Below are 21899 nucleotides of genomic sequence, written 5' to 3' on the forward strand. Positions count from 1 at the left end.
CACACAATCGTGGACACACCCTAGATTTACTCATCAGTAGAGGTCTAAACATCTCATCCATTGTAATCAAGGATGTAGCACTATCTGATCACTTCTGTATTTTCTTTGATATATTGATCTCGGTCACCACTGAATCTAGATCTGTCTCTATCAGAAAGAGATGCATTAACGAGAACACTAGTGCGCTATTTATGGAGGCAATATCATTAACACCAAGCATTTCTGCAGACTCTGTTGATCTTCTCATGGAGTCATTTAACTCAAAAATTAAGAATGTTATTGATGATATTGCCCCGATAAAGGTCAGCTTGAAGACGGGGAAACAGAAATCAATTTGGAGAAAATCAACAGCAGTTCAGAGCATGAAAAGACAATGCAGAAAAGCTGAGCGGATGTGGCGGAAGACGAAACTCGAAATTCACTATAGCATCTATAAAGACAGCCTTCATGCTTTCAATGTGGAACTAGCCACAGCTAGACAGGCTTTCTTTTCAAACCTTATAAACAGTAACTTAAACAACACCCGCACTCTTTTTGCGACTGTTGAGAGACTGACAAACCCCCCAAGTCAGATTCCCAGTGAAATGCTCTCAGACAGCAAATGCAATGAGTTTGCTTCCTTCTTTTCTGAGAAGATCAATAATATCAGAAAGGAGATTGGCACATCCTCAAGTTATGCAGAGGTCACACAGATTCGACCGCAATTTCAAAAAGAAGTGACAATGTGTGTTTTTAAAGAAATTGATAACAAAATTTTGGAAGAAATAGTACAGCACCTTAAATCTTCAACCTGCTATCTTGACACACTTCCCACATCCTTTTTCAAAAATGTGCTTAACTGTTTAGAAGCGGATCTCTTAGAAGTGGTGAACGCCTCACTTCTTTCTGGGACTTTTCCAAACTCCCTTAAAACTGCAGTTGTTAAGCCCCTTCTGAAGAAGCGCAATCTTGATAACACCATCTTGAGCAACTATAGACCCATATCAAATCTTCCTTTTATAGGTAAGATTATTGAAAAGGTAGTTTTTAATCAGCTGAACAACTACTTAAAGTCAAATGGATACCTGGACAATTTTCAATCTGGTTTCCGAGCACATCACAGCACAGAGACAGCACTCATTAAGATAATAAATGATATTCGCGTCAATTCTGATTCTGGCAAAATATCAGTGCTGGTACTACTAGATCTTAGTGCTGCGTTTGACACTGTCGATCATAACATACTTTTAGAGAGACTGGAAAACTGGGTCGGGCTTTCTGGGATGGCACTCAAATGGTTCAGGTCATACTTAGAAGGGAGAGGTTATTATGTGAGTATAGCAGAGCATAAGTCTAAGTGGACGGCCATGACATGTGGAGTCCCACAAGGCTCAATTCTTGGACCGCTCTTGTTTAACCTGTATATGCTCCCACTAAGTCAGATAATGAGGAAGAACCAAATTGCCTATCACAGCTATGCTGATGATACCCAGATTTACCTAGCCTTATCTCCAAATGACTACAGCCCCATTGACTCCCTCTGCCAATGCATTGATGAAATTAACAGTTGGATGTGCCAGAACTTTCTTCAGTTAAACAAGGAGAAAACTGAAGTCATTGCATTTGGAAACAAAGATGAAGTTCTCAAGGTGAATGCATACCTTGACTCTAGGGGTCAAACAACGAAAAATCAAGTCAGAAATCTTGGGGTGATTCTGGAGACAGACCTTAGTTTCAGTAGTCATGTCAAAGCAATAACTAAATCAGCATACTATCATCTCAAAAATATTGCAAGAATTAGATGTTTTGTTTCCAGTCAAGACTTGGAGAAACTTGTTCATGCCTTTATCACCAGCAGGGTGGATTACTGTAATGGTCTCCTCACCGGCCTTCCCAAGAAGACCATTAGACAACTGCAGCTCATCCAGAACGCTGCTGCCAGGATTCTGACTAGAACCAGAAAATCTGAGCATATCACACCAGTCCTCAGGTCCTTACACTGGCTTCCAGTTACATTTAGGATTGATTTTAAAGTACTTTTACTCGTTTATAAGTCACTCAATGGCCTAGGACCTAAATATATTGCTGATATGCTCACTGAATATAAACCAAACAGACCACTCAGATCATTAGGATCGAGTCAGTTAGAAATACCAAGGGTTCACACAAAACAAGGGGAGTCTGCGTTCAGCTATTATGCGGCCCGCAGTTGGAACCAGCTTCCAGAAGAGATCAGATGTGCTAAAATATTAGCCACATTTAAATCAAGACTCAAAACTCATCTGTTTAACTGTGCATTTGTTGAATGAGCACTGTGCTATATGTCCGAACTGACTGCAATATATTTTATGTATAATCATTTTCTTTAAATTTATCTTAAATCATTTTCTATATCATTTTAAAATTCCTTGTTTTTATTATTCTTATTTCCATGTTTTTATTGATTTTAATGTCTATTTCACTTTCTTTTATGTAAAGCACTTTGAATTACCACTGTGTATGAAATGTGCTATATAAATAAACTTGCCTTGCCTTGCCTTGCCTTGCCTTAAATTAAACTCTAATCTGACTCCATTTTCTCATTTAATCTGACTCCATTTTATCATGACCTCGTATTTAGCTTGAAATACAAATTGATTGCTTGTCTATTTCTAATTTGTATTCTTCTGATATTTGATTATTCTAGTTAACTCTTGACTTTATATTTACTCGTTCATTCGGTTGCTCATGTCTTTAACAAGGATGCAACGTAATCTACTAGAGTCAATAATTACAGAGTAAAACAGAATAAGGTCAAATGTAACAATTTATTCTCAGTCAGGTAAATACTGTATGTATTATCTCAATTCCACAGCAATTCAAAGAGATCAAATCATATCAATACAAAACATCGAATTCTCAAAGATAAATCTATGAGTAAAGAATGCAAACCTGACTTTATAGAAATACATAGTGTGAGTATTCAGACATACCACACTACGGGCTCCTCGCTACAGAAATCGCCCTGATCCTTTTGCCAAATTTCCTTAAGTACTTCAGACCAGAATAAACATCCCCCAAACTGGAGACAGGAATTAACAATTGTAATTTGCAATTTAATCAAGTCGAGTTAACACCTTTTTGGAACAAAAGGTAATTTGCATGAAAACCACTAGGTGCTGATCCGCCCTCTACAGTGTGTAAAATATCTCTGAACTCTTGGGATCTGTATTACCTTTGAGTTTACTTCTTATAAGAATGAGACCATTGTACCAGTCGCCCTGAGACAATTCAAATGATACCAAACATGACTGTAAATATCACTTGCATTAATGCAGAATATTACATTTCTGCTATCGACCATTCTGAGTGGGCTGAGTGAGAGAAGAATGGGGGAAGGAAGGGGATGAAAAGGAACTGATGCATATGTGAGAGAGGCATTTTCTTGTATTCTCTCTCAGTGGGATGTGGAGACAGATGTCTGTATGTTAATGCACTGTGTGTGTGTTGTCCATCTCAGAAGTTCAAAGTGTCTGAGTTTCTGTAATCCTTACAGATTCCTCTCTCTGACCACGTGGGTCAATTCCAGATTATTCCCAAAGAGGTCACTTGTCAGACACTTGTTGTGGTCCTTGTGATGTAGTATTTGCAGCTGTGGATGCCTTTAGAAAGGCCTTTGTGTATACCAGTCTCAGCAGGTGCATGTAGCTTGAACTCAGCAGGTAGATGAACGGGTTCAGGTTTTCACCTGTCTGGTTGAGAACAACACGTGTGCATCCTTTCATTTCTTGAGTCGTTCCATCATGGAGAAACCTCTGTCTCTAGTGACACCTTCCCTAGGACTTCCTTGCCTCTTTTGTTGAATCTCGTCACCTCCAGCTGTGCAGATTTCTGGGCAGACTTCAATAGGTGAAGGGTTCTCGCTGGTTACATACTGCTTTGTGTGAGACACTTAACAGCATCTTAATGGCTCAATGATTGAACAATGATGAACTCGATGTAGAAAGCTGTGAGATTATATAACAAAGCAAAAAACCTAACATCATGTCAACAAGTGCGAATGGTACATTGGGTCTCTGGTATCATTTGAGGTCTCATTTTTAAAGCAGCCAATTCCTCACTACCACTCTGATGGATTTTTAATGGTAGTGGAATTAAAGAATGCTTGGTCTGAGTGGCTTATATGAAAAGTAGCAAAAAGTCAGTGTACCTTACATGTTTATAAAAATGGTATGCATCATTAAAACATATGACAATAATAATAAACATTCAATCTCAATTACAAAGGTATAGACATATATATAATTCTCCAATGCAAAGTCACCTAAGATTTCAAGGTAGTGATCTAAAGTGTGCTTAGGTACGAGAATGGAGATCCTGGATCCTTTGTAATAGTGTGTGTGTGTGTGTGTGTGTGTGTATGTGTGTGTGTGTATGTGTATGTGTGTGTTATACAAGCTACGTCACATTCGATGGCATAGTCAAGTTGTAAATTTTGTAGTTGATGAACAGAAGTGCCCACACTTCATATTTAATCATTTTGATAATATTTCTGTTATTAGTGATGTGTTGGGAAACCAGCGGGCCCTCTGGTTTGCCAAAACATCCCAATAACAATCAGAAAGTTTAAATCTTTTGAATTTTCATGTCAGATTTGACTCTGCATTCAGAATTATACATCATCGATTTGTGACAGTAGCCATGCAGATGTATTATGTTTTCCATGAGTTGGCAGATGGTTGTAAATCATAACTATTATGTGTGTCTTTCTGAGACTGCCATTATGGGATTAACTAAGTCCTATGTGTGAGAATCTATGTGTTTCTGTCAGTGTGAAGATGGACAATAGATCTTTAGTGGGGTACCACATTTGGAATCTAAGCCATCATTGCCTTCTGTGATGTGTAGCGTTCAGACTGGACAGTCTAGATGAGGTGATGTTGCAACGGTGGAAGTTTGTGTTCTGTGCTCATGTCTGGGAGATGGGTGGAGTCTAATCTATAACAATCTGTGTTGCAAAAATTTAGTTCCGGTGCTAATCCGGAAGGCCATGTAGATATTTGTGTGGTAATGTACTATTGTGAGGTGTGAATGGCCTCTTGAAGTGTTATTGCACCCATCTCCTGCAATTTCAGGTTATATTCTAACAATTCCGCCATCCTGGCTTGATGTAGCTGGAAGCAGGTGCCTTCCTGGTATCTCACTTTCAAGGAATTGCAGTGGTCAACCTGAAACAGAGCCAAATACTGAGAGAACCACAGTTAATTTTAAGTATTTTTCACCTCCCCTTCAGCATTTTTCTAGCAAATTTAGAAGATCAGGTGATGTTATGTGGCTACATTTAACTGTGGAATATTAATCTTAATCAGTCCTTCTGATCAGATTAAAATTTTGGTTGGTGCTACCCAGCGACGAGTGAATTGGTTTGCATTAGAATGAAAACCCAACTCCTCCCTCTTGGCACTGGGTAGCATATCAATCTGCAACAAGATCTAAGTTGTCACAAATAGAATTCACGTGTTAATTCATTTAAATATGGAAAGGCAGATCAGAGCTGATGCAATGCACAATCACTGTTTTTATGTTTCAAATGCCTATTTATTTCATTTAGTCTTGCTGATCATTTTCATTAAGACAATTGTGAAATCACTCTGTGGCCACATGGCAATTCTATGCTCTTGTATCTGGTTTAACTGCAGCTATATGGAGAATAACACAGTTTTCCACTCAAGAGACAAACAAATTCAACATAGACACACACATGCAACTTAAAATTGCTATGCAATTCCAGTATTACAGTTATTCTAATTTCACACAAGAGACACGGTCTAGCATGTATGTAGCATCTATAACCTTAAACCTAAGTGTTTCGTACACTTACAGTAAAGCAGTCATGTGTTTCATAAAGAATAAACTTAACTAGCCTATGTGCACATGTAGTAGCACAAACAACTATAGTGTGTGTAACATGCGCACATTGTGTTTAGCACAATTACAAATTTGAAAATTCAAACAAGATCATTGAAACTGGGATGTTTACATATTAAAGTCATCGCTAGTAAGCTGCTAACCCACTAGCAAGTGAAGTCAACATCTGGAGGCCTTGCATGAGCAATGCAGTTACCTCACAAAGAGTTTTACATGAGGATGACTTGTTACATGTAAACAATTGATCTTCGCCTTTAGAAAGTGATACCCTATGTTTCAGAAAATAGGTGGAGGTCTACCCCTTCCCAGTTTCCAACATTTTTCCTCTGTGTGGCCTGTTTTAAGACAGGAACTACAAAACCTGCTGTCTTCACCATACAGTTGTCTGCTGTGTTCTCCTGGAGTTTGAGGTTTTTCATGACTCCCTAATGCTTCTTTTACACCATGCATTCTGGTACATGACTCTGTGCTATTATGGTGTTGCATCACCTTAAGGACTGAAACTGGCACGCTATCTTGAGCAGTAGCACATGCTTTCTCTGAACTAAAAGTTCTAGATTTCCATCTGTTGTATCCCTGTTCTATCCTTGAACCCCAACACACTATCGTTCTGAACGTGTTTTCAGTTGGATCTACTCCATTTGACAATGCATTTTGGACTGGAGTGCCAGCATTGTTCTTTATGAGTTGTAATAACGGTTCGTCATCACGGCTTGTATTTTCTAGACCGGAATGTTCTTTGTATGTTACCCACAGACGTTCGTCGTATTTTTCAAATGGCTCATTGCTGCCCTGTTTAATTTCTAGTATCCTGCCCCAATCCGCACTTGTTGGTCCTCTCAAGTCTAGCAACGCCAGTTTTAATCTTTCATATATAGCCTCGTCAGATTCATTATTGTTTCGCTTGACTACGTCTCCAGATTTCATTTGAGGGGTTAATTTTGATCGGAGTTCTTCCGGAATGGTTAATAGTGCGATTTGCCATACATCCCTAGTTTCTAATTTGTACACTGTGGCTTGTAACATCAGTGCTTCCCAGTAGGGTTGAAATGGCCCTCTTTTGGGCATCATTCCCACGATCTGCTTATGTTTTGAACCCTCTTCACATGTTAATGGCCGGCTAATCTTGGTTATTTCATCATTCGCGTTTGTCATGGTTTTGAGTACAGCAACTCTAGCTGACGTGGAGGGCTTTTCGCTGGGTTTAACGTTAGCTCTTGTTATAATCGGACTTCGCTGACTTTGTTCATGTCTCTGAACGGGAGCTCGGTTACGAGTTTCTCTCCATGTTTGACTCTCTAATGTGGCTACATCATCATCGTCACTATCGCTGTTTTTATCAGGATCAAAAGTCTCATCCAGTGCTGCTTTCTTAACTGCGGCCACTGGAAATCCGACATTGTCGCAACATTCTTCAAGAGCAGATATATAATTACTATAGTTTGGAGTTTCTCCTGAAGCGCATCTATTTTTCTCGCCATGTTTTCACTTTTCCTTGCCCAACCTTGTCTTTCGTATGTAAACGCCTCGACCTGTGCTCTAAGCTTTTGCAATTCATCCGAACGCGCTTTCTCAATTTCTCTGAGACTCACCATTATGCGCTCATTTTCGGCTAATGTTTCTAGGTCGTTTTTCCGAAGTAAGTAGACAATGGCAGCTGTTGTTTTTTTATCTTTTGATTTAGATGTCAATTTTTCTCCTGCCAAAAACCAGGATATGATTTCATTGTTTTTCCACGTAAGGTTTAATCCTTTATCGATTAAATGAAGAAGGGTATTTTTTATATGCGCGGCGTGAATTTCCATGATCTCTTGATCTGCACTGCTGCTGTACTGTCCCTGAAAAGCCATGTTTTCCAGCTAATTCTTTTGCCCACCGGATTTTTCGGCTCCGGTCTAAAACAGATATGGGTATACCGACCCGTTCTAAAAATGTGTCTATATGTGAGATGCAAAAAGCTTTCCCTCAACACAAAAGTAAAATGAAGGAACTTACCGCAGCAGTTGCAGACAGGGAAGAAGAAGCTCAAACCTCATGTCCTCAGTCAGTGAGAATCAAAGCGAAATTCGCGCTGGAAAGACGTTGCTCGCCTGAGTAGGGAGATCACGTCGGGGTCACCACTTTGTAAGGCCCGTCCACTGGTCCAACGACAGCAGCCAATGGCACGGCAGAAGGGTTCCTGCGTGTTCGGTCTTTCCAGTGTGCAAAGTTTTTCAAAACAAAAAAATTTTAAATTAAACTCTAATCTGACTCCATTTTCTCATTTAATCTGACTCCATTTTATCATGACCTCGTATTTAGCTTGAAATACAAATTGATTGCTTGTCTATTTCTAATTTGTATTCTTCTGATATTTGATTATTCTAGTTAACTCTTGACTTTATATTTACTCGTTCATTCGGTTGCTCATGTCTTTAACAAGGATGCAACGTAATCTACTAGAGTCAATAATTACAGAGTAAAACAGAATAAGGTCAAATGTAACAATTTATTCTCAGTCAGGTAAATCCTGTATGTATTATCTCAATTCCACAGCAATTCAAAGAGATCAAATCATATCAATACAAAACATCGAATTCTCAAAGATAAATCTATGAGTAAAGAATGCAAACCTGACTTTATAGAAATACATAGTGTGAGTATTCAGACATACCACACTACGGGCTCCTCGCTACAGAAATCGCCCTGATCCTTTTGCCAAATTTCCTTAAGTACTTCAGACCAGAATAAACATCCCCCAAACTGGAGACAGGAATTAACAATTGTAATTTGCAATTTAATCAAGTCGAGTTAACACCTTTTTGGAACAAAAGGTAATTTGCATGAAAACCACTAGGTGCTGATCCGCCCTCTACAGTGTGTAAAATATCTCTGAACTCTTGGGATCTGTATTACCTTTGAGTTTACTTCTTATAAGAATGAGACCATTGTACCAGTCGCCCTGAGACAATTCAAATGATACCAAACATGACTGTAAATAACACTTGCATTAATGCAGAATATTACATTTCTGCTATCGACCATTCTGAGTGGGCTGAGTGAGAGAAGGATGGGGGAAGGAAGGGGATGAAAAGGGGATGAAAAGGAACTGATGCATATGTGAGAGAGGCATTTTCTTGTATTCTCTCTCAGTGGGATGTGGAGACAGATGTCTGTATGTTAATGCACTCTGTGTGTGTTGTCCATCTCAGAAGTTCAAAGTGTCTGAGTTTCTGTAATCCTTACAGGATAATGAATTAGTTGTGTGTTCTACGTTTATTTATTGAGTGTTCATGAGATGTATTGCCTGAGGGAAGAAACTGTTCCTGTGTCTGGTCGTTCTGGTGCTCAGAGCTCTGTAGCGTCGACCAGACGGTAACAGTTCAAAGAGGGAGTGTGCTGGATGTGAGGCGTCCAGAGTGATTTTACCAGCCCTTTTGCTCACTCTGGATGAGTACAGTTCTTGGAGAGTGGGGAGGGTTGCACCAATGATTCGCTCAGCAGTCCGGACTACCCTCCGTAGTCTTCTGAGGTCAGATTTGGTAGCTGAGCTGAACCAGACAGTTATTGAGGTGCAGAGGATGGATTCAATGATGGCAGAGTAGAACTGTTTCAGTAAGTCCTGTGGCAGGTTGAACTTCCTCAGCTGGCGAAGAAAGTACAACCTCTGCTGGGCCTTCCTGACAATGGAGTCAATGTGAATATCCCACTTCAGGTCCTGAGAGATGGTGGTGCCCAGGAATCTGAATGACTCCACTGCAGTCACAGTGCTGTTCATGATGGTGAGTGGGGGGAGAGCAGGGGGGTTTCTCCTGAAGTCCACGATCATCTCCACAGTTTTGAGCGTGTTAAGCTCCAGGTTGTTGAGACTGCACCAGACAGCCAGCTCCTTAACCTCCTGTCTGTAAGCAGACTCGTCACCGTCCTGTATGAGGCCGATCAGTGTGGTGTCGTTTGCGAACTTCAGGAGCTTGACAGAGGGGTCTTTAGATGTGCAGTCGTTGGTGTAGAGGGAGAAGAGCAGTGGGGAGAGTACGCAGCCCTGAGGAGTTCCAGTGCTGATGGTTCGAGTGCTGGATGTGAATTTGCCAAGCTTTACTAACTGCTGTCTGTCTGTCAGGAAGCTGTTGATCCACTGGCAGACGGAGGTGGGGACGGAGAGCTGAGTTAGTTTATTTTGAAGGGTTTCCGGGATAATGGTGTTAAAAGCAGAGCTGAAGTCCACGAACAGGATCCTCACATAAGTCCCTGGTCTGTCCAGATGCTGCAGGATGAAGTGCAGTCCCATGTTGACTGCATCATCCACAGACCTGTTTGCTCTGTAGGCAAACTGCAAGGGGTCCAGTAACGGTCCAGTGATGTCAGTAACGGGGATGATGGTGGAGCGTTTGAAGCATGAGGGGACTTCACACAGCTCCAGTGATCTGTTGAAGATCTGTGTGAAGATGGAGGCCAGCTGCTCGGCACAGATTTTTAGGCAGGCTGGTGACACACCATCTGGACCAGGTGCTTTCCTTCTTTTGTTCTTCCTGAAGACCTGGCACACATCATCTTCGCTGATCTGAATTGTAGGTGTGGGGGAGAGAGGGGTTGCTGGAGGTGTGAATGGTTGTGTGGAGGGGTGCTCTGGGCGGGTGTGGGGTGATCGTTCAAAACGACAAAAGAACTTGTTTAAGTCGTCTGCCAGGTGTTGATTCTCCAGAGTGCTGGGGGGGTGGTGTTTTGTAGCTGATGATCAGTCTAAAAATCAGTCTAAGAATATGACACACGTTTGATATTTAGAGCAAATTCTAGAATGTTTAGAAATATTATGTTTAAACAGAAAATTCATGACTAACCGTTCACTATTCTCTACAGAATCAAAGGACAAACTGGACGACACTATATCATGATGAGTAAAACAGGAGGCATTGAGAGCTGTGCAAACATCTGAAACAGTGTGCTCTCACTACTTTCTCTTTACCTGCTGGTGATTTTGCCAGTCACACTGATTGTGTTTTTGCTGGCTCTGATTGTGACTGCTGTCATGTTACACTTTCTTTCTCTAGAAAAGTAGAGAATACACTCAATTCATCGATGATAACACAATAACGTTTCAAACATTGTGGTCCTTGATGTAAAGCACACACTCCACTCCTGGTAACAGGTGCACTGCACTACATTGTAAATACACAAATTACAGTAAAATTCCAGATGTACAAAAATTTACCATCACAAATAACCACGTACGTAATACAAATTCATCAACAAAACAACCTACTTGAGCCAGCTTTTAGCTTTTAAACTAAAAATAACCATATCCGAAATACCTTTAATCTCTAAAGGTATAACTTATTCCACAAAAGTGCCCCAGAATATTTAAAAGACTTACAACCATACATAAATTTAAAATGACAATGTAATACCCATAAGACTTTGGCTTAAATATGTCACTTTTTAAATATAGCTAAACATAACTTTTTTCTAAATTATGAACCCAAAATGTTACCGGATACCAGGAATGACCCGAGTGTTGCGTTCATCTCTGTGTTTTCTAAATGTCTAAATGCGTTTCTTTTTGCCCACATTGTTTTGAACTATACTGTATAGCTGTGTGTTGCGATCAGGGCCGTCCTAAACATGATTGCAATGTATTCAGCAGTGTCAAACTCCAAAATTAGATTATTATTCATTCCTAAAAAACAAAAAGGGCTATTTTAATTTAAAGTTAATAACTTTATTTTAGTGACAAAGTATTTTAGTTTGTCTTGTATATATATACATATTTTTTATTAGATCAAATAACATTTTAAGCTGTCAAATGATCATGTTACAACTTACCCCTCAGATGTTAAAACGGGGCATGTTGTCACATTTCACTTCCATTCTTTTGAGGTAAATAAAGAAAAACGAGCAGGCTACACTGTAATTCTGAAACAAAGTGACATAGTTGTACTAAATAAGTGTGAAATTAATGTGGATACAAATTTATACTCTGGACCCCATGGATTTACACAAACTGCCCCGCGGTTGTGCCCCGCTCTCCCCTTTATTGAAATACTGACAGTAAATACACAGGTAGGTCTAAACATCAGATTTCTTAAACTAATTTAAAATGTATGGTGTGTTTAAACGAAAAACTACATTACAGTAGCTGCAACGTTCAAAAATCACGTTAAAAAAAAAAAAAATATATATATATATATTTACATACACACATTAGTCGCAATTTTTTCTCACAGTTGTTATTTGTTGGGTTCATATCAGTGAATGTGTGTGAATAAAGGAGGGCGGAGATGGCACAATGACTGAACTAAAACCTCCGTAACATCCTTGCTTCCTCATATTAGTCATTTGTTATCGACGATGGCTGAGGCTAGGAAAAAAAGGTAAGTACTTTCCCCCCTTCTAGACGTGTTTTAGGCTTTAAAAACGAAATCCATGCATGACAATCTCATTAATTTTATTTACATATAAGAAAGTCTGTGTCAGTCCGGTTACTAAATAATTTCCTCAAACAGACCAATGCCACCTGGGTTGGGGAAGAGCCGTGAGTTTAACAAGGAGAACTTGAAAACCTGTGGGTTCCGGTTAATTAATCATGTAATGAAGGAATTTAAAAAAGAGCAAAATAAACTTAGAACATATGTTACTGAGGTACGTACACACACACACACACACACACACATTGTTTTTTGTGGTTTATGGGGACTCTCCATAGGCGTAATGGTTTTTATACTGAACAAACTGTGTGTGCTATTGCCCTACACCAACCCTACACCTAAACTTAGCCCTCACAGGAGACTTTGTGCATTTTTAGATTTTCAAAAAAACACAATTTAGTATGTTTTTTAAGCCTTTTGAATTACGGGGACATAGGCAGTGTCCTCATAAACCACCTTCATATTGTAATACCTCTGTCATACCCATGTCATTATACACATTTGTGTCCTCATAAACCACATAAACATGCACACACACACACAAACACACACACACACACACACACACGCACACACACGCACACACACACAGCCTATTTACCTCATAGAAATCACTCTGATATGTTGCATAGCCTATAGCCTACACTAAAAACATAATAATAATAATAATATAGTCTATTAAACTTTTTTTAAAAATGTATTATTATTATTATTTTTAAGATTCTCCACAGCATCTTCTTTTTAGGGATCATTCATGAGGACCATCTCACACCTGAAGACATTTTATCTACACAGACTGAGATTGTAAAACAGGAATTTCCAGAACCGTTTAGGAAATACAAGAGTCATTTACCAAAACGGACACCTTTCTCAATATTGTTAGACATGGTAAGAATCATATTAGGTTATGTATTTATTTGAATAGTTGTATATTGTTGTATATAGTTATTAATGCCTCAAAATTTTACATTTGACTGTTTTTAGATGCAGCTTACATTTGGCACAAAAGAGACCATCATGAAGGAGCTTTGCAGTCTAATGAAAAAGCTGGAATTTCCTTTTCCTCTGCGCAAACCAGCAAACAAAAACCAGTGCTACTACACACTGGAATCCACCGTCATTTGCTTTTGCTCCAATAGCCTGTACCCTTCACAAGTATATTGTGGTGCTTCTCTGGGTTGTAGAAAAAAGGCCAAAAGTATTATGATATATTCCTCATGTATAAATACGTGGCATGAGTATGTGTCATATGCAGTAATGTCATTTCAACATCAAATAGAGGGTGACAGTTTACAGTTTCATGAGTCTATGCAATGCCAGGCATACATCAGGGATTGGATACACAACACTTACAAGGAAAGACAACCATGTATGAAATGTACACGTCTTTTCAATCTGCCAGAAGGTGCAGAACAAGAACATTATCCTTATGGCAATTGTGCAGAGACAGAGTGCTTGAGCAAACTCCTGTTCAAAGATCAGTTCATGCGACAGAATATAGAAGTCAGGAATTATACAACTGACAAAATGAACATGTTAAAAGATTGTACCAGAGAATGTTTACAAGGTGAGCTTACTTCCATACTTTCTCTAAATATAGGTGATCTTCTCTGGTTTGACCCACACACTTAAAAATAAAGGTCCAAGTTAGAGCAAAAAGGGTTTTCATCATAATTCATTGAAAAACGCTCAAATTTGTCATTGTTTATCATGTTTTTTAGCACTTTGTGTTGAGATTCTGTATATTCTGTATATAAGTTTCTGTCAGAATTTCCACTTTATTGATTATGTGACGATGAACACATTGTGTAACCTTATATTCATTATATTTCAAACCGGTTCAGACTGGTTTGGTACATGGTGCACATTGTGCTCTTCATGACTGAACATGACTACCATAGATTCTTCTTAGTTTGTTTTGCAAATGTTTTACAGTACAAGCCACACCTTGAGTTTCTGGTTAAAGTACATCCGCATGTCATTCCCTTTCATTTTAGCGCTAATACTGAACAGAAATGGTCTTATATAATTGGAAATGGTTAATAATATTCTAAGATGTGTTGTGTTATTTAAAAATAAAATGTTACTACAAACAAAATAGAGTATTCTGTTTAATTTATCTAAATGCCTTTATTGAAAAGATGAGAAAAATAGATGAAATGACGCACGCCAGACTCACACATATCCCTGTGAGTCAACAGCTTTAAGATCATCTGGACCACCCACTAAATTATTTTAGGCCAACAAATGTTGTAATTGAAATAAATCAATAACGTGACAAGCCCAACAATTTGTGCCAATTTAAATAAAAACACATGATTTGACTCAAAGCCTTATTGTCATTGACTCATGTGACAACTTCCTTATATGACATCTACCCCTGGTCTTTCCTTTATGAAAAAAAATTTTTTTAGACTAGACAAAAATAAAACAAACAAACAGCTCAATTATTAAAAATATTATTAAAAAGCTGAATTATTCAGTCTATCAGTTCCTATATGTTTTGCTATTTATTTCAGAATATTCTTGAAATTTGATATAATTAAACATCAAATAAAATCCAGTTTTCATCAGTTTTCATTTGGTGTCTTCGAACATATTGACTTTTGGTGGGAAAATGTTGAATGTCGAGTAAGCTATGTTAGCTAAGCAGTATAGCTACACATTGTTTTAGGTGCACTGTTCAGACAGGCAAATGAAGCAACAGGTGATTTCAATATATTTTTTCATGTGTTCCTGGATGGAAAAATACCAACACATGCGCACCTCACCTTTCAGGAGCTCCACCTTCATGAAAACTGGTTGCAAAACAGCCCCACCTATGAGGTACTTTTCCCTTTGTAACTACCCATAGATTTTATTGTACATCTAACCAGCAAAAAATTGTCTGGTGAGAGAAGTTGGGTAAGTTATTTATTTTTTGTTTTGTTTTTCCTCTCATTGTTTGTATTTTTTGTTTTTAGTAGATCTTTATTCCTTTGCATACTCTATAGAAGACCTAACAAAACAAAACAAAACAAAAAAAAGTATTTTGAATAAAAAACTATATAGTGCAGCCATACGCATTTTTACTTTTAAGAAGAAAATTAGCTTATGTTGGATTGAACTGAAAACTAAAGTCTTTGGTGAGATTACAGATCTCTAAAATGTAAGAAGGAATGTATAGTGTGTGTGTGTGTAACATGTAGGCAAGTGAGTGCTGGTGCGTGTAAACCTCACTCCCCTGATCTCAAAAAAGAGGCGCTCTGGCGGAGACCGCGGTTTGAATCCCGCTCGAAGCGGGCGAAGTACATACGGTTACATGTGCGAGTGCGTTTTTGTGACAAATGAGGACATAAATATGAAATAAATTTGAAATTTGGGCAATAGCACATACAGTTTGTACAGTATAAAAACCATTACGCCTATGGGATGAATCCACTTCCCGTGTGTGTGTGTGTGTGTGTGTGTGTGTGTGTGTCTATATGTGTGTTTGTGTGTGTGTGTGTGTGTCTATATGTGTGTGTGTGTGTGTGTGTGTGTGTCTATATGTGTGTGTGTGTCTATATGTGTGTGTGTGTGTGTGTGTGTGTTTAAGCAATATTTCTTCCTGGTCTAACATATGTAAAGGTTGTTAGTGTAACCAAATAAGGTCAGGTTGATTCAGAGTCATATTAAGTATTATTTTTGTCTCAACACAACCAGTTACTTTATTTATTTATTTATTAATGTTTCCATATAAAGCACATTTTGGTATACCAGAAAAAAAAAACGTTATGAGTCTTTGTCTGTGTCTTTACTTAAAAGTAGTCTATGTAGGCTATATGTATTAAAACCAGAATTAATTCAAAAAAATTAAAAAATTAGAAATGAATTAAAATGTTATACATCTTTCTATATGAATACAAAGAGGAAAGAAAGAGAAAGACAAAGAAAAAACAGTGTTCTCATTGTCTCTTGTGATCAGTCTGTCCAGCAGAACCGGTTTTGAACGATCGTAGATGAAATAGCAGAGGTGGACATTTAGTTACTCAAGAAGTTGTAGTTTTCATTTTAGTTTCCAATATGTATATGTTGTATATGCATATGAGCTGGGAAACCTGTTTTGAAGAAGTACAGTAACTGCATTTATATTACATATACTGATAAACTGCTCTCAAAATGACTAATGTAAAACAAGCATATACAGTACAGTATAATTTCCCCCTTTTCCACAATTTTTGTATTTTGTTTTTGCAGAACTGTGTCCAGTCCACTGCACACATTCTCAACTTCTCTGACAGGTAATGTGTATGTTTGTATGTGTATGTCAAATCATTTATTCCAGTCAATTCTAGGGATTTATTTTGATGTAGGATATTTTGAATAGTTGCTATATAAACATATTGCATATGTAGCTGGAAAATGAAGGAAGAACAATGGAAAAATAAGGCAATAAGCACAGAATGAGATTGTATCAGAATGTGTTGCTGACAGTTTTTACATTTATAATTATTATTGTACTCTAGGACAAGACCATACAGTGTAACGTTAAGAAGTCTTCAACCATGACAACCAAGTAAGTACAGAATTGTGCCATCAGTGTTCATTCTGAAGGACAGGGTGGGAACAAGGGAACTGGTATACGGAGACTTCTAAATAAACAAAAGAATGGGTGCATGACTTCCAAAATAAATGTTTATTTTTCATTTATTTATTTATTGCTTTCAGTGTGCTTAATTTACATCTTCTTATATACTGCCCTCTTTTTATTCCTTCTTGTAAAACTGTATTTTCACATATGGCCACAACCTGTGGCAATTATACTCTGTAAATAAAATTTATTAACGATAATAAAAGAAAACAACATTGTATACTTCTGAACATCATAATAATATTATATTCAAATATGACTGTTAAAAATGTCAATCCACCCTTTAGATCCTCAGAACAAATCAAGGAGGGATTTCTGTCATTCATTGAAGAAGGTAAGAAAAGACAAGTTAAAACTGTTTTGACAAAGAATCATCTTACATGCCCTCTGTCTAACCAGCATTATTAATCTGAGCTGAATTCTCATTAAGTCCCCAAACACAGTCTAAAGAATGAAAATTAGCCAATTAGATTAATCTAGTCTAAGGAAGAAAATGAATTACATTAAAGCTTTTAAGATGGCTGCTTGTAACAAAAGCATGACTGTGATTGCAAGCTTCAAAGTTTGTCTGCTGTTCACTGACAGACAAACTGCGTTAAAGAAAGAAGGGTCCGCTGATCGAGAACAATGTTGTCATGTTTTGGAGACTCCATTTTTGTGGTAATGGGACTGTTTAGATCACATGTGCAAATACTGAAAGCAGATCTTGACCACACTGTAAAAAAAAATCTGTCAAATTCACGGTAAAATACTGGCAGCTGTGGTTGCCAGAATTCTACCGTATAAAATACAGTAGCAACGTTTTAAGTTTGACGGTATTAACTTAAATTTACAGTTAAATACCGTAATTTCTTTAACTGATATAATCTTAATATACCAACCTATTAAAGTACTGAAATCTGTTTTGTTCTTTTGAAATACACTGATAACCACCAAATGCAGGTGATGATGAGAAAGTCACATGATGAGCCAAAGCCCTTCACAAGCAACTTTTAAACAATAGCATTTACAGAAGGTGCAGATGCAGTGTCATTCATACAAGCACTAAACACCATCATGGTGAGACTCCTTAAAATGAAATATGCTATAAACATTAATTTAACAACATTAGATGTAACATACAACCCTAATAAACATAACTGATAAGAAAAAACTAAGAAGAAACATAGTTATTTCAAAGAAAAAACGTCAAATTCAAACAGAATTTGAAATGGAACGCAGGGAATTCTGGGAACATCAGTTTACGGTTTTTCCCTGTAAATTTTACAGGAAGTTTCCGTTAACCATGTAACAGGTTTTTACCGTAGCATTTTCACAGTTTTTTACCGTTAAATCACGATCATTTTTGACAGTGCGCAGTATCAAGATCTGTGACATTTGTGCAACATCTCTACAGAGTATTACTGTAAAGTGCGAGTGATTCCAAAACATGCCTCTTACATTTGGAAGAAGCTGAGATTGCAGCAACCTTGGGCAGGGTCGAGAAGATGCATCCCACCTGGATAATCACTTGGATAAATTTGAGTTTCTCCAAAATATCTCCATTAAGCTACCATGGAACTTTTTCTGGAATCAAATGGCTCCAGGGACAATGGAAGACAGGTGACCCTAAGTACACTTAATATTAAGGACTGACATCAAAAACACGCAAAGCATCAGGTTTCAGTTGTCTTATATATGCAAATAATACTTCTTTTCTGATTACAAAGGCTCAGTTTAATATGTACCACATTTGGTTTTAATATGTTATAGTCATTTCCTCCATATTCTCTCAAATGTGCTCTTCAGTGGGATTTGTGAATTGGTTCAATTAATTATTAATATAACAATAAAAAGGACAAATTAATCTCACATTAGACATCTCTAGTCAAAAGCAAGCATAGGATCTGCCATCGTTCATGCCTGCAGTAAGGAAAATATTGATGAAAAATTAAAAATACTATGTCATGAATACAGCTTGCAGATAAATCTGTGGACTTATTCACTGGCAGATTCTTCATCATCATCATCATCATCATACCGTTTCCTGGTCTCCATTTTAATGACACTGTCCTTCAACACTTCTTCAACTAACGGACTGCAGAAAATTGATCGAGAATTGAAATTTTCACAATTTCTGAGGATCACTGACATCACATTCTGATATTGCTCAGATTGTGTATAAAAAAGTGTGACCCATACTCAGAATTTGTGCTCTGCCTTTATCCCATCCAGATTTATCACACACAGTTGTGAACACACACACACACACCCGGAGCTGTGGGCAGCCATATTGGGACGTGAAACTCGAACCCTAGACCTTTGGGCTACAAGTCCGACTCTCTCACCATTAGGCCACGACAGCCCCCACGACTGCCCCACTATACACCACGACTGGATATATAGTGGTGAAGAAGCTCAGAAAATCCCTTCCTGAAGTTGCATGATCACTGATACAAGACATTGATCAAATGAAGCAAGGATGAAAAAAATGGATCACCAATGGAGCCAGAAGAGTCTTTTTGTGGGACATGGCAAATTCAGGAATCACAATCAACACAACTAGCGTGAGATGTTTTACTAACTTCATTTCATCTGCCACACCAGTTCCCCACTATCCATTCGTTTACTGGAATACTCAAGTGAATTTTTCATTTATTAGATTAAGGCTAATAGGATGCATCCATACCTCTTATTCCTGGACACTTAAAACTTAAAATAATACAAAATTAATTGACACAGACAGTACAGTCATGCAATGTAAGTGTAATTATTCTGTGTGTGAACAAAAGTACAAAAATAAACCAATGTACCATTGTGTACTATATAAATATATCTGTCTGCGTATTATATTTCTTTATTTCTGTTCAAATCTATTAGTTACTACTACTACTTCTACTAATAATACAATTATGCTTTAGATGCTGTGGACCTCTGTGGAATAGCTCATTTCGTAAAGCATCATTGCAACTCAACAGTTCATCTGGTGAAACCAAGAAGTTGTACTCTGAGAGTTTGTGGGCTGGAAGAAACTGTGTACGAAGGGGATGAAGAACAGCTTGAAGCCTGGAAAGATTATTACCTGCCAGAAAGGATGGAAATGGAGGTGATTGGTGCCATTGATGACTTCCCATGTGATGCACCCGGTCTGCAGTTGGTGCTTTTGTTGGGTGAAGATGGAAGGGTCTTTGCCTATGAGGATGAGCTTTTGCACCTCGTAGCCAGGAATTTGAGGGACCTGTTCCAGTGTGAAATGGCTTTCCCTGGAATAGAGACCTTCAAGCTTGGAGAGTGTTTTGAAGAGCAGGTGAGGTCGCAAACATACATCATACATTTATTCTTTATTCCTACATGTATACTAACATTTCACTGAACGAGAAGTTTACATTGAGTGGTTTACAATTTAGACACAATGTTGGCCATTATTTTCCCTGTTTTATTCTGCCAATGATAGAAGTTTCAAACGAAGCCAAAGCAAGACAACATCCCGGACAACAATCAATTATTAATTCATATTTCTGAATCGGTGACATACAGATAAAAATAATGATAAGAGTAGTGACACAATCAGTGAAAAGTCGCAGCACTGTATTGAAACGCCACTCAGCCAATCAATAAAATATAATAAGTAACTAAGTAAGAAGATTAAACCATAACGCTGAACATTCAGAATACTAGATTCCAGATGTCTTATGATGGTTAGATATAGTGATTGTCTAGGGATTTGCAAAATGTATATTTATACATCCTATTGATTATATTCATGGTCTTGTGTTTGTTGCACAGACTGAGGAAGAATATCTTGAAATGATGGAAAGCGATGATGTCAAAGAAATGAAGAGATTACACAAGGAGTACAGAGAATCTCTGGAGCATGAATTGATGAACACTATGAATGAAATCATACAGAGCCGTAACGTAAGATTACAGATTGTTCTTTTACATTTATTTATTGGCATACATTTAAACGGTATAATAATAATAAAAATAATAATATTTGCTTAGTTCAACCACCTCTCCTCTTCTGGAAAACAGGTTCATAAACAAAAACAAGTGGTTTCAGAGGAGTTCACTTCAAGCCCAAAGCAAAGAATTCAGGAAAATCCATCAATATGCCATTGCATGGTGGAAAACAGTGTTTGGTACAATCATCGTCATGACAGGGCTTTTTGCCCACGCTATGAGATTCCTGTGTAAAATTACATGAATGTTGTTCAATTTTGATCTTCTGCTCTTTCAAAATGCATTCATACGTTTAATTAGAAAATATTTCTCAGTGTCTGCTAACGTTTATTAATGAAAAACAGTAGATACTTCTTCAATTAGCTGAAGAGATTTGATCAGAGTGGCTTCATCGGGTGGTGTGGATTTCCTGGTACACTGTAAAAAAAAAATAATAATAATTTGTTTCCCCGCTGACTTAAAATTTTAAGTTTCTCAGTGTTAATTTAAGGGACAACTGGAAAATTTAGTTGTCTAAACTATAATTATATATATATATAATATATATAGTTATATAACTATAACTAAAATTTTAAGTCAGCGGGGGTAACAAATGATTTTAAGTTGAAACAACATTTTTTTTTTACAGTGTAACTGACAAGGTTACATACAGCAACATTCTCTGACATTCCTCCTCAGCTTTGTGCTCCTTGCCTGTGAATGCTGTTAAAGTAACATTTAAACCTAATCAGCTTTATTCTTTATTCTTTCATTTCAAAAAAGCACATGTGATGATAGAAAAGAGGATTGTCATACTGAACTTGTAAATGAAAACAATTCTGTATATTGTAAATGTGGTATATTTCGACCTGGTATTTTATATTTTGAATCAAATTTTTTACATGTTTTTATGTGAATTGCACAGCCTTGAGGTGGTCTCAATAACCAACTGTGCATTGCCTTTGGCAAACTGAATTTGCCTGTCATAAAACGATCGGTAACACTTTACAATACGGGAACACTAATATGTGTTAATTCATGCTTAACAAATGCACAGATAATCATGAGTTAATGTGTAA

General features: G+C 37.6%; 2 protein-coding genes across 4 annotated transcripts in view; one reads left to right on the plus strand and one right to left on the minus strand.

The window, feature by feature from the left end:
- The window catches only part of LOC306885634 (uncharacterized protein), a 431626-nt gene that overhangs the window by 312051 nt on the left and 97676 nt on the right, over positions 1 to 21899 (minus strand). The window lies entirely within an intron of this gene.
- On the plus strand, positions 15121 to 21262 carry LOC306884972 (uncharacterized protein). 3 transcript variants are annotated; one of them, XM_079441252.1, is made up of 9 exons: positions 15138 to 15191; positions 16506 to 16549; positions 16775 to 16824; positions 17187 to 17233; positions 17485 to 17559; positions 18349 to 18501; positions 19800 to 20185; positions 20665 to 20796; positions 20914 to 21260. In XM_079441252.1, exons 5-9 carry the CDS (start codon positions 17535 to 17537, stop codon positions 21073 to 21075), a joined length of 858 nt encoding a protein of 285 aa, XP_079297378.1. In that variant the 5' UTR covers positions 15138 to 15191; positions 16506 to 16549; positions 16775 to 16824; positions 17187 to 17233; positions 17485 to 17534; the 3' UTR covers positions 21076 to 21260. The 3 variants fall into 3 exon arrangements, with proteins under 3 accessions (XP_079297379.1, XP_079297378.1, XP_079297377.1); XM_079441251.1 differs by lacking the exon at positions 17485 to 17559; XM_079441253.1 differs by lacking the exons at positions 17485 to 17559; positions 18349 to 18501 and having other exon boundaries at positions 15121 to 15191; positions 20914 to 21262.

The sequence above is a fragment of the Barbus barbus genome, assembly GCF_936440315.1.
Source record: "Barbus barbus genome assembly, chromosome: 19".
Classification (NCBI taxonomy): domain Eukaryota; kingdom Metazoa; phylum Chordata; class Actinopteri; order Cypriniformes; family Cyprinidae; genus Barbus; species Barbus barbus.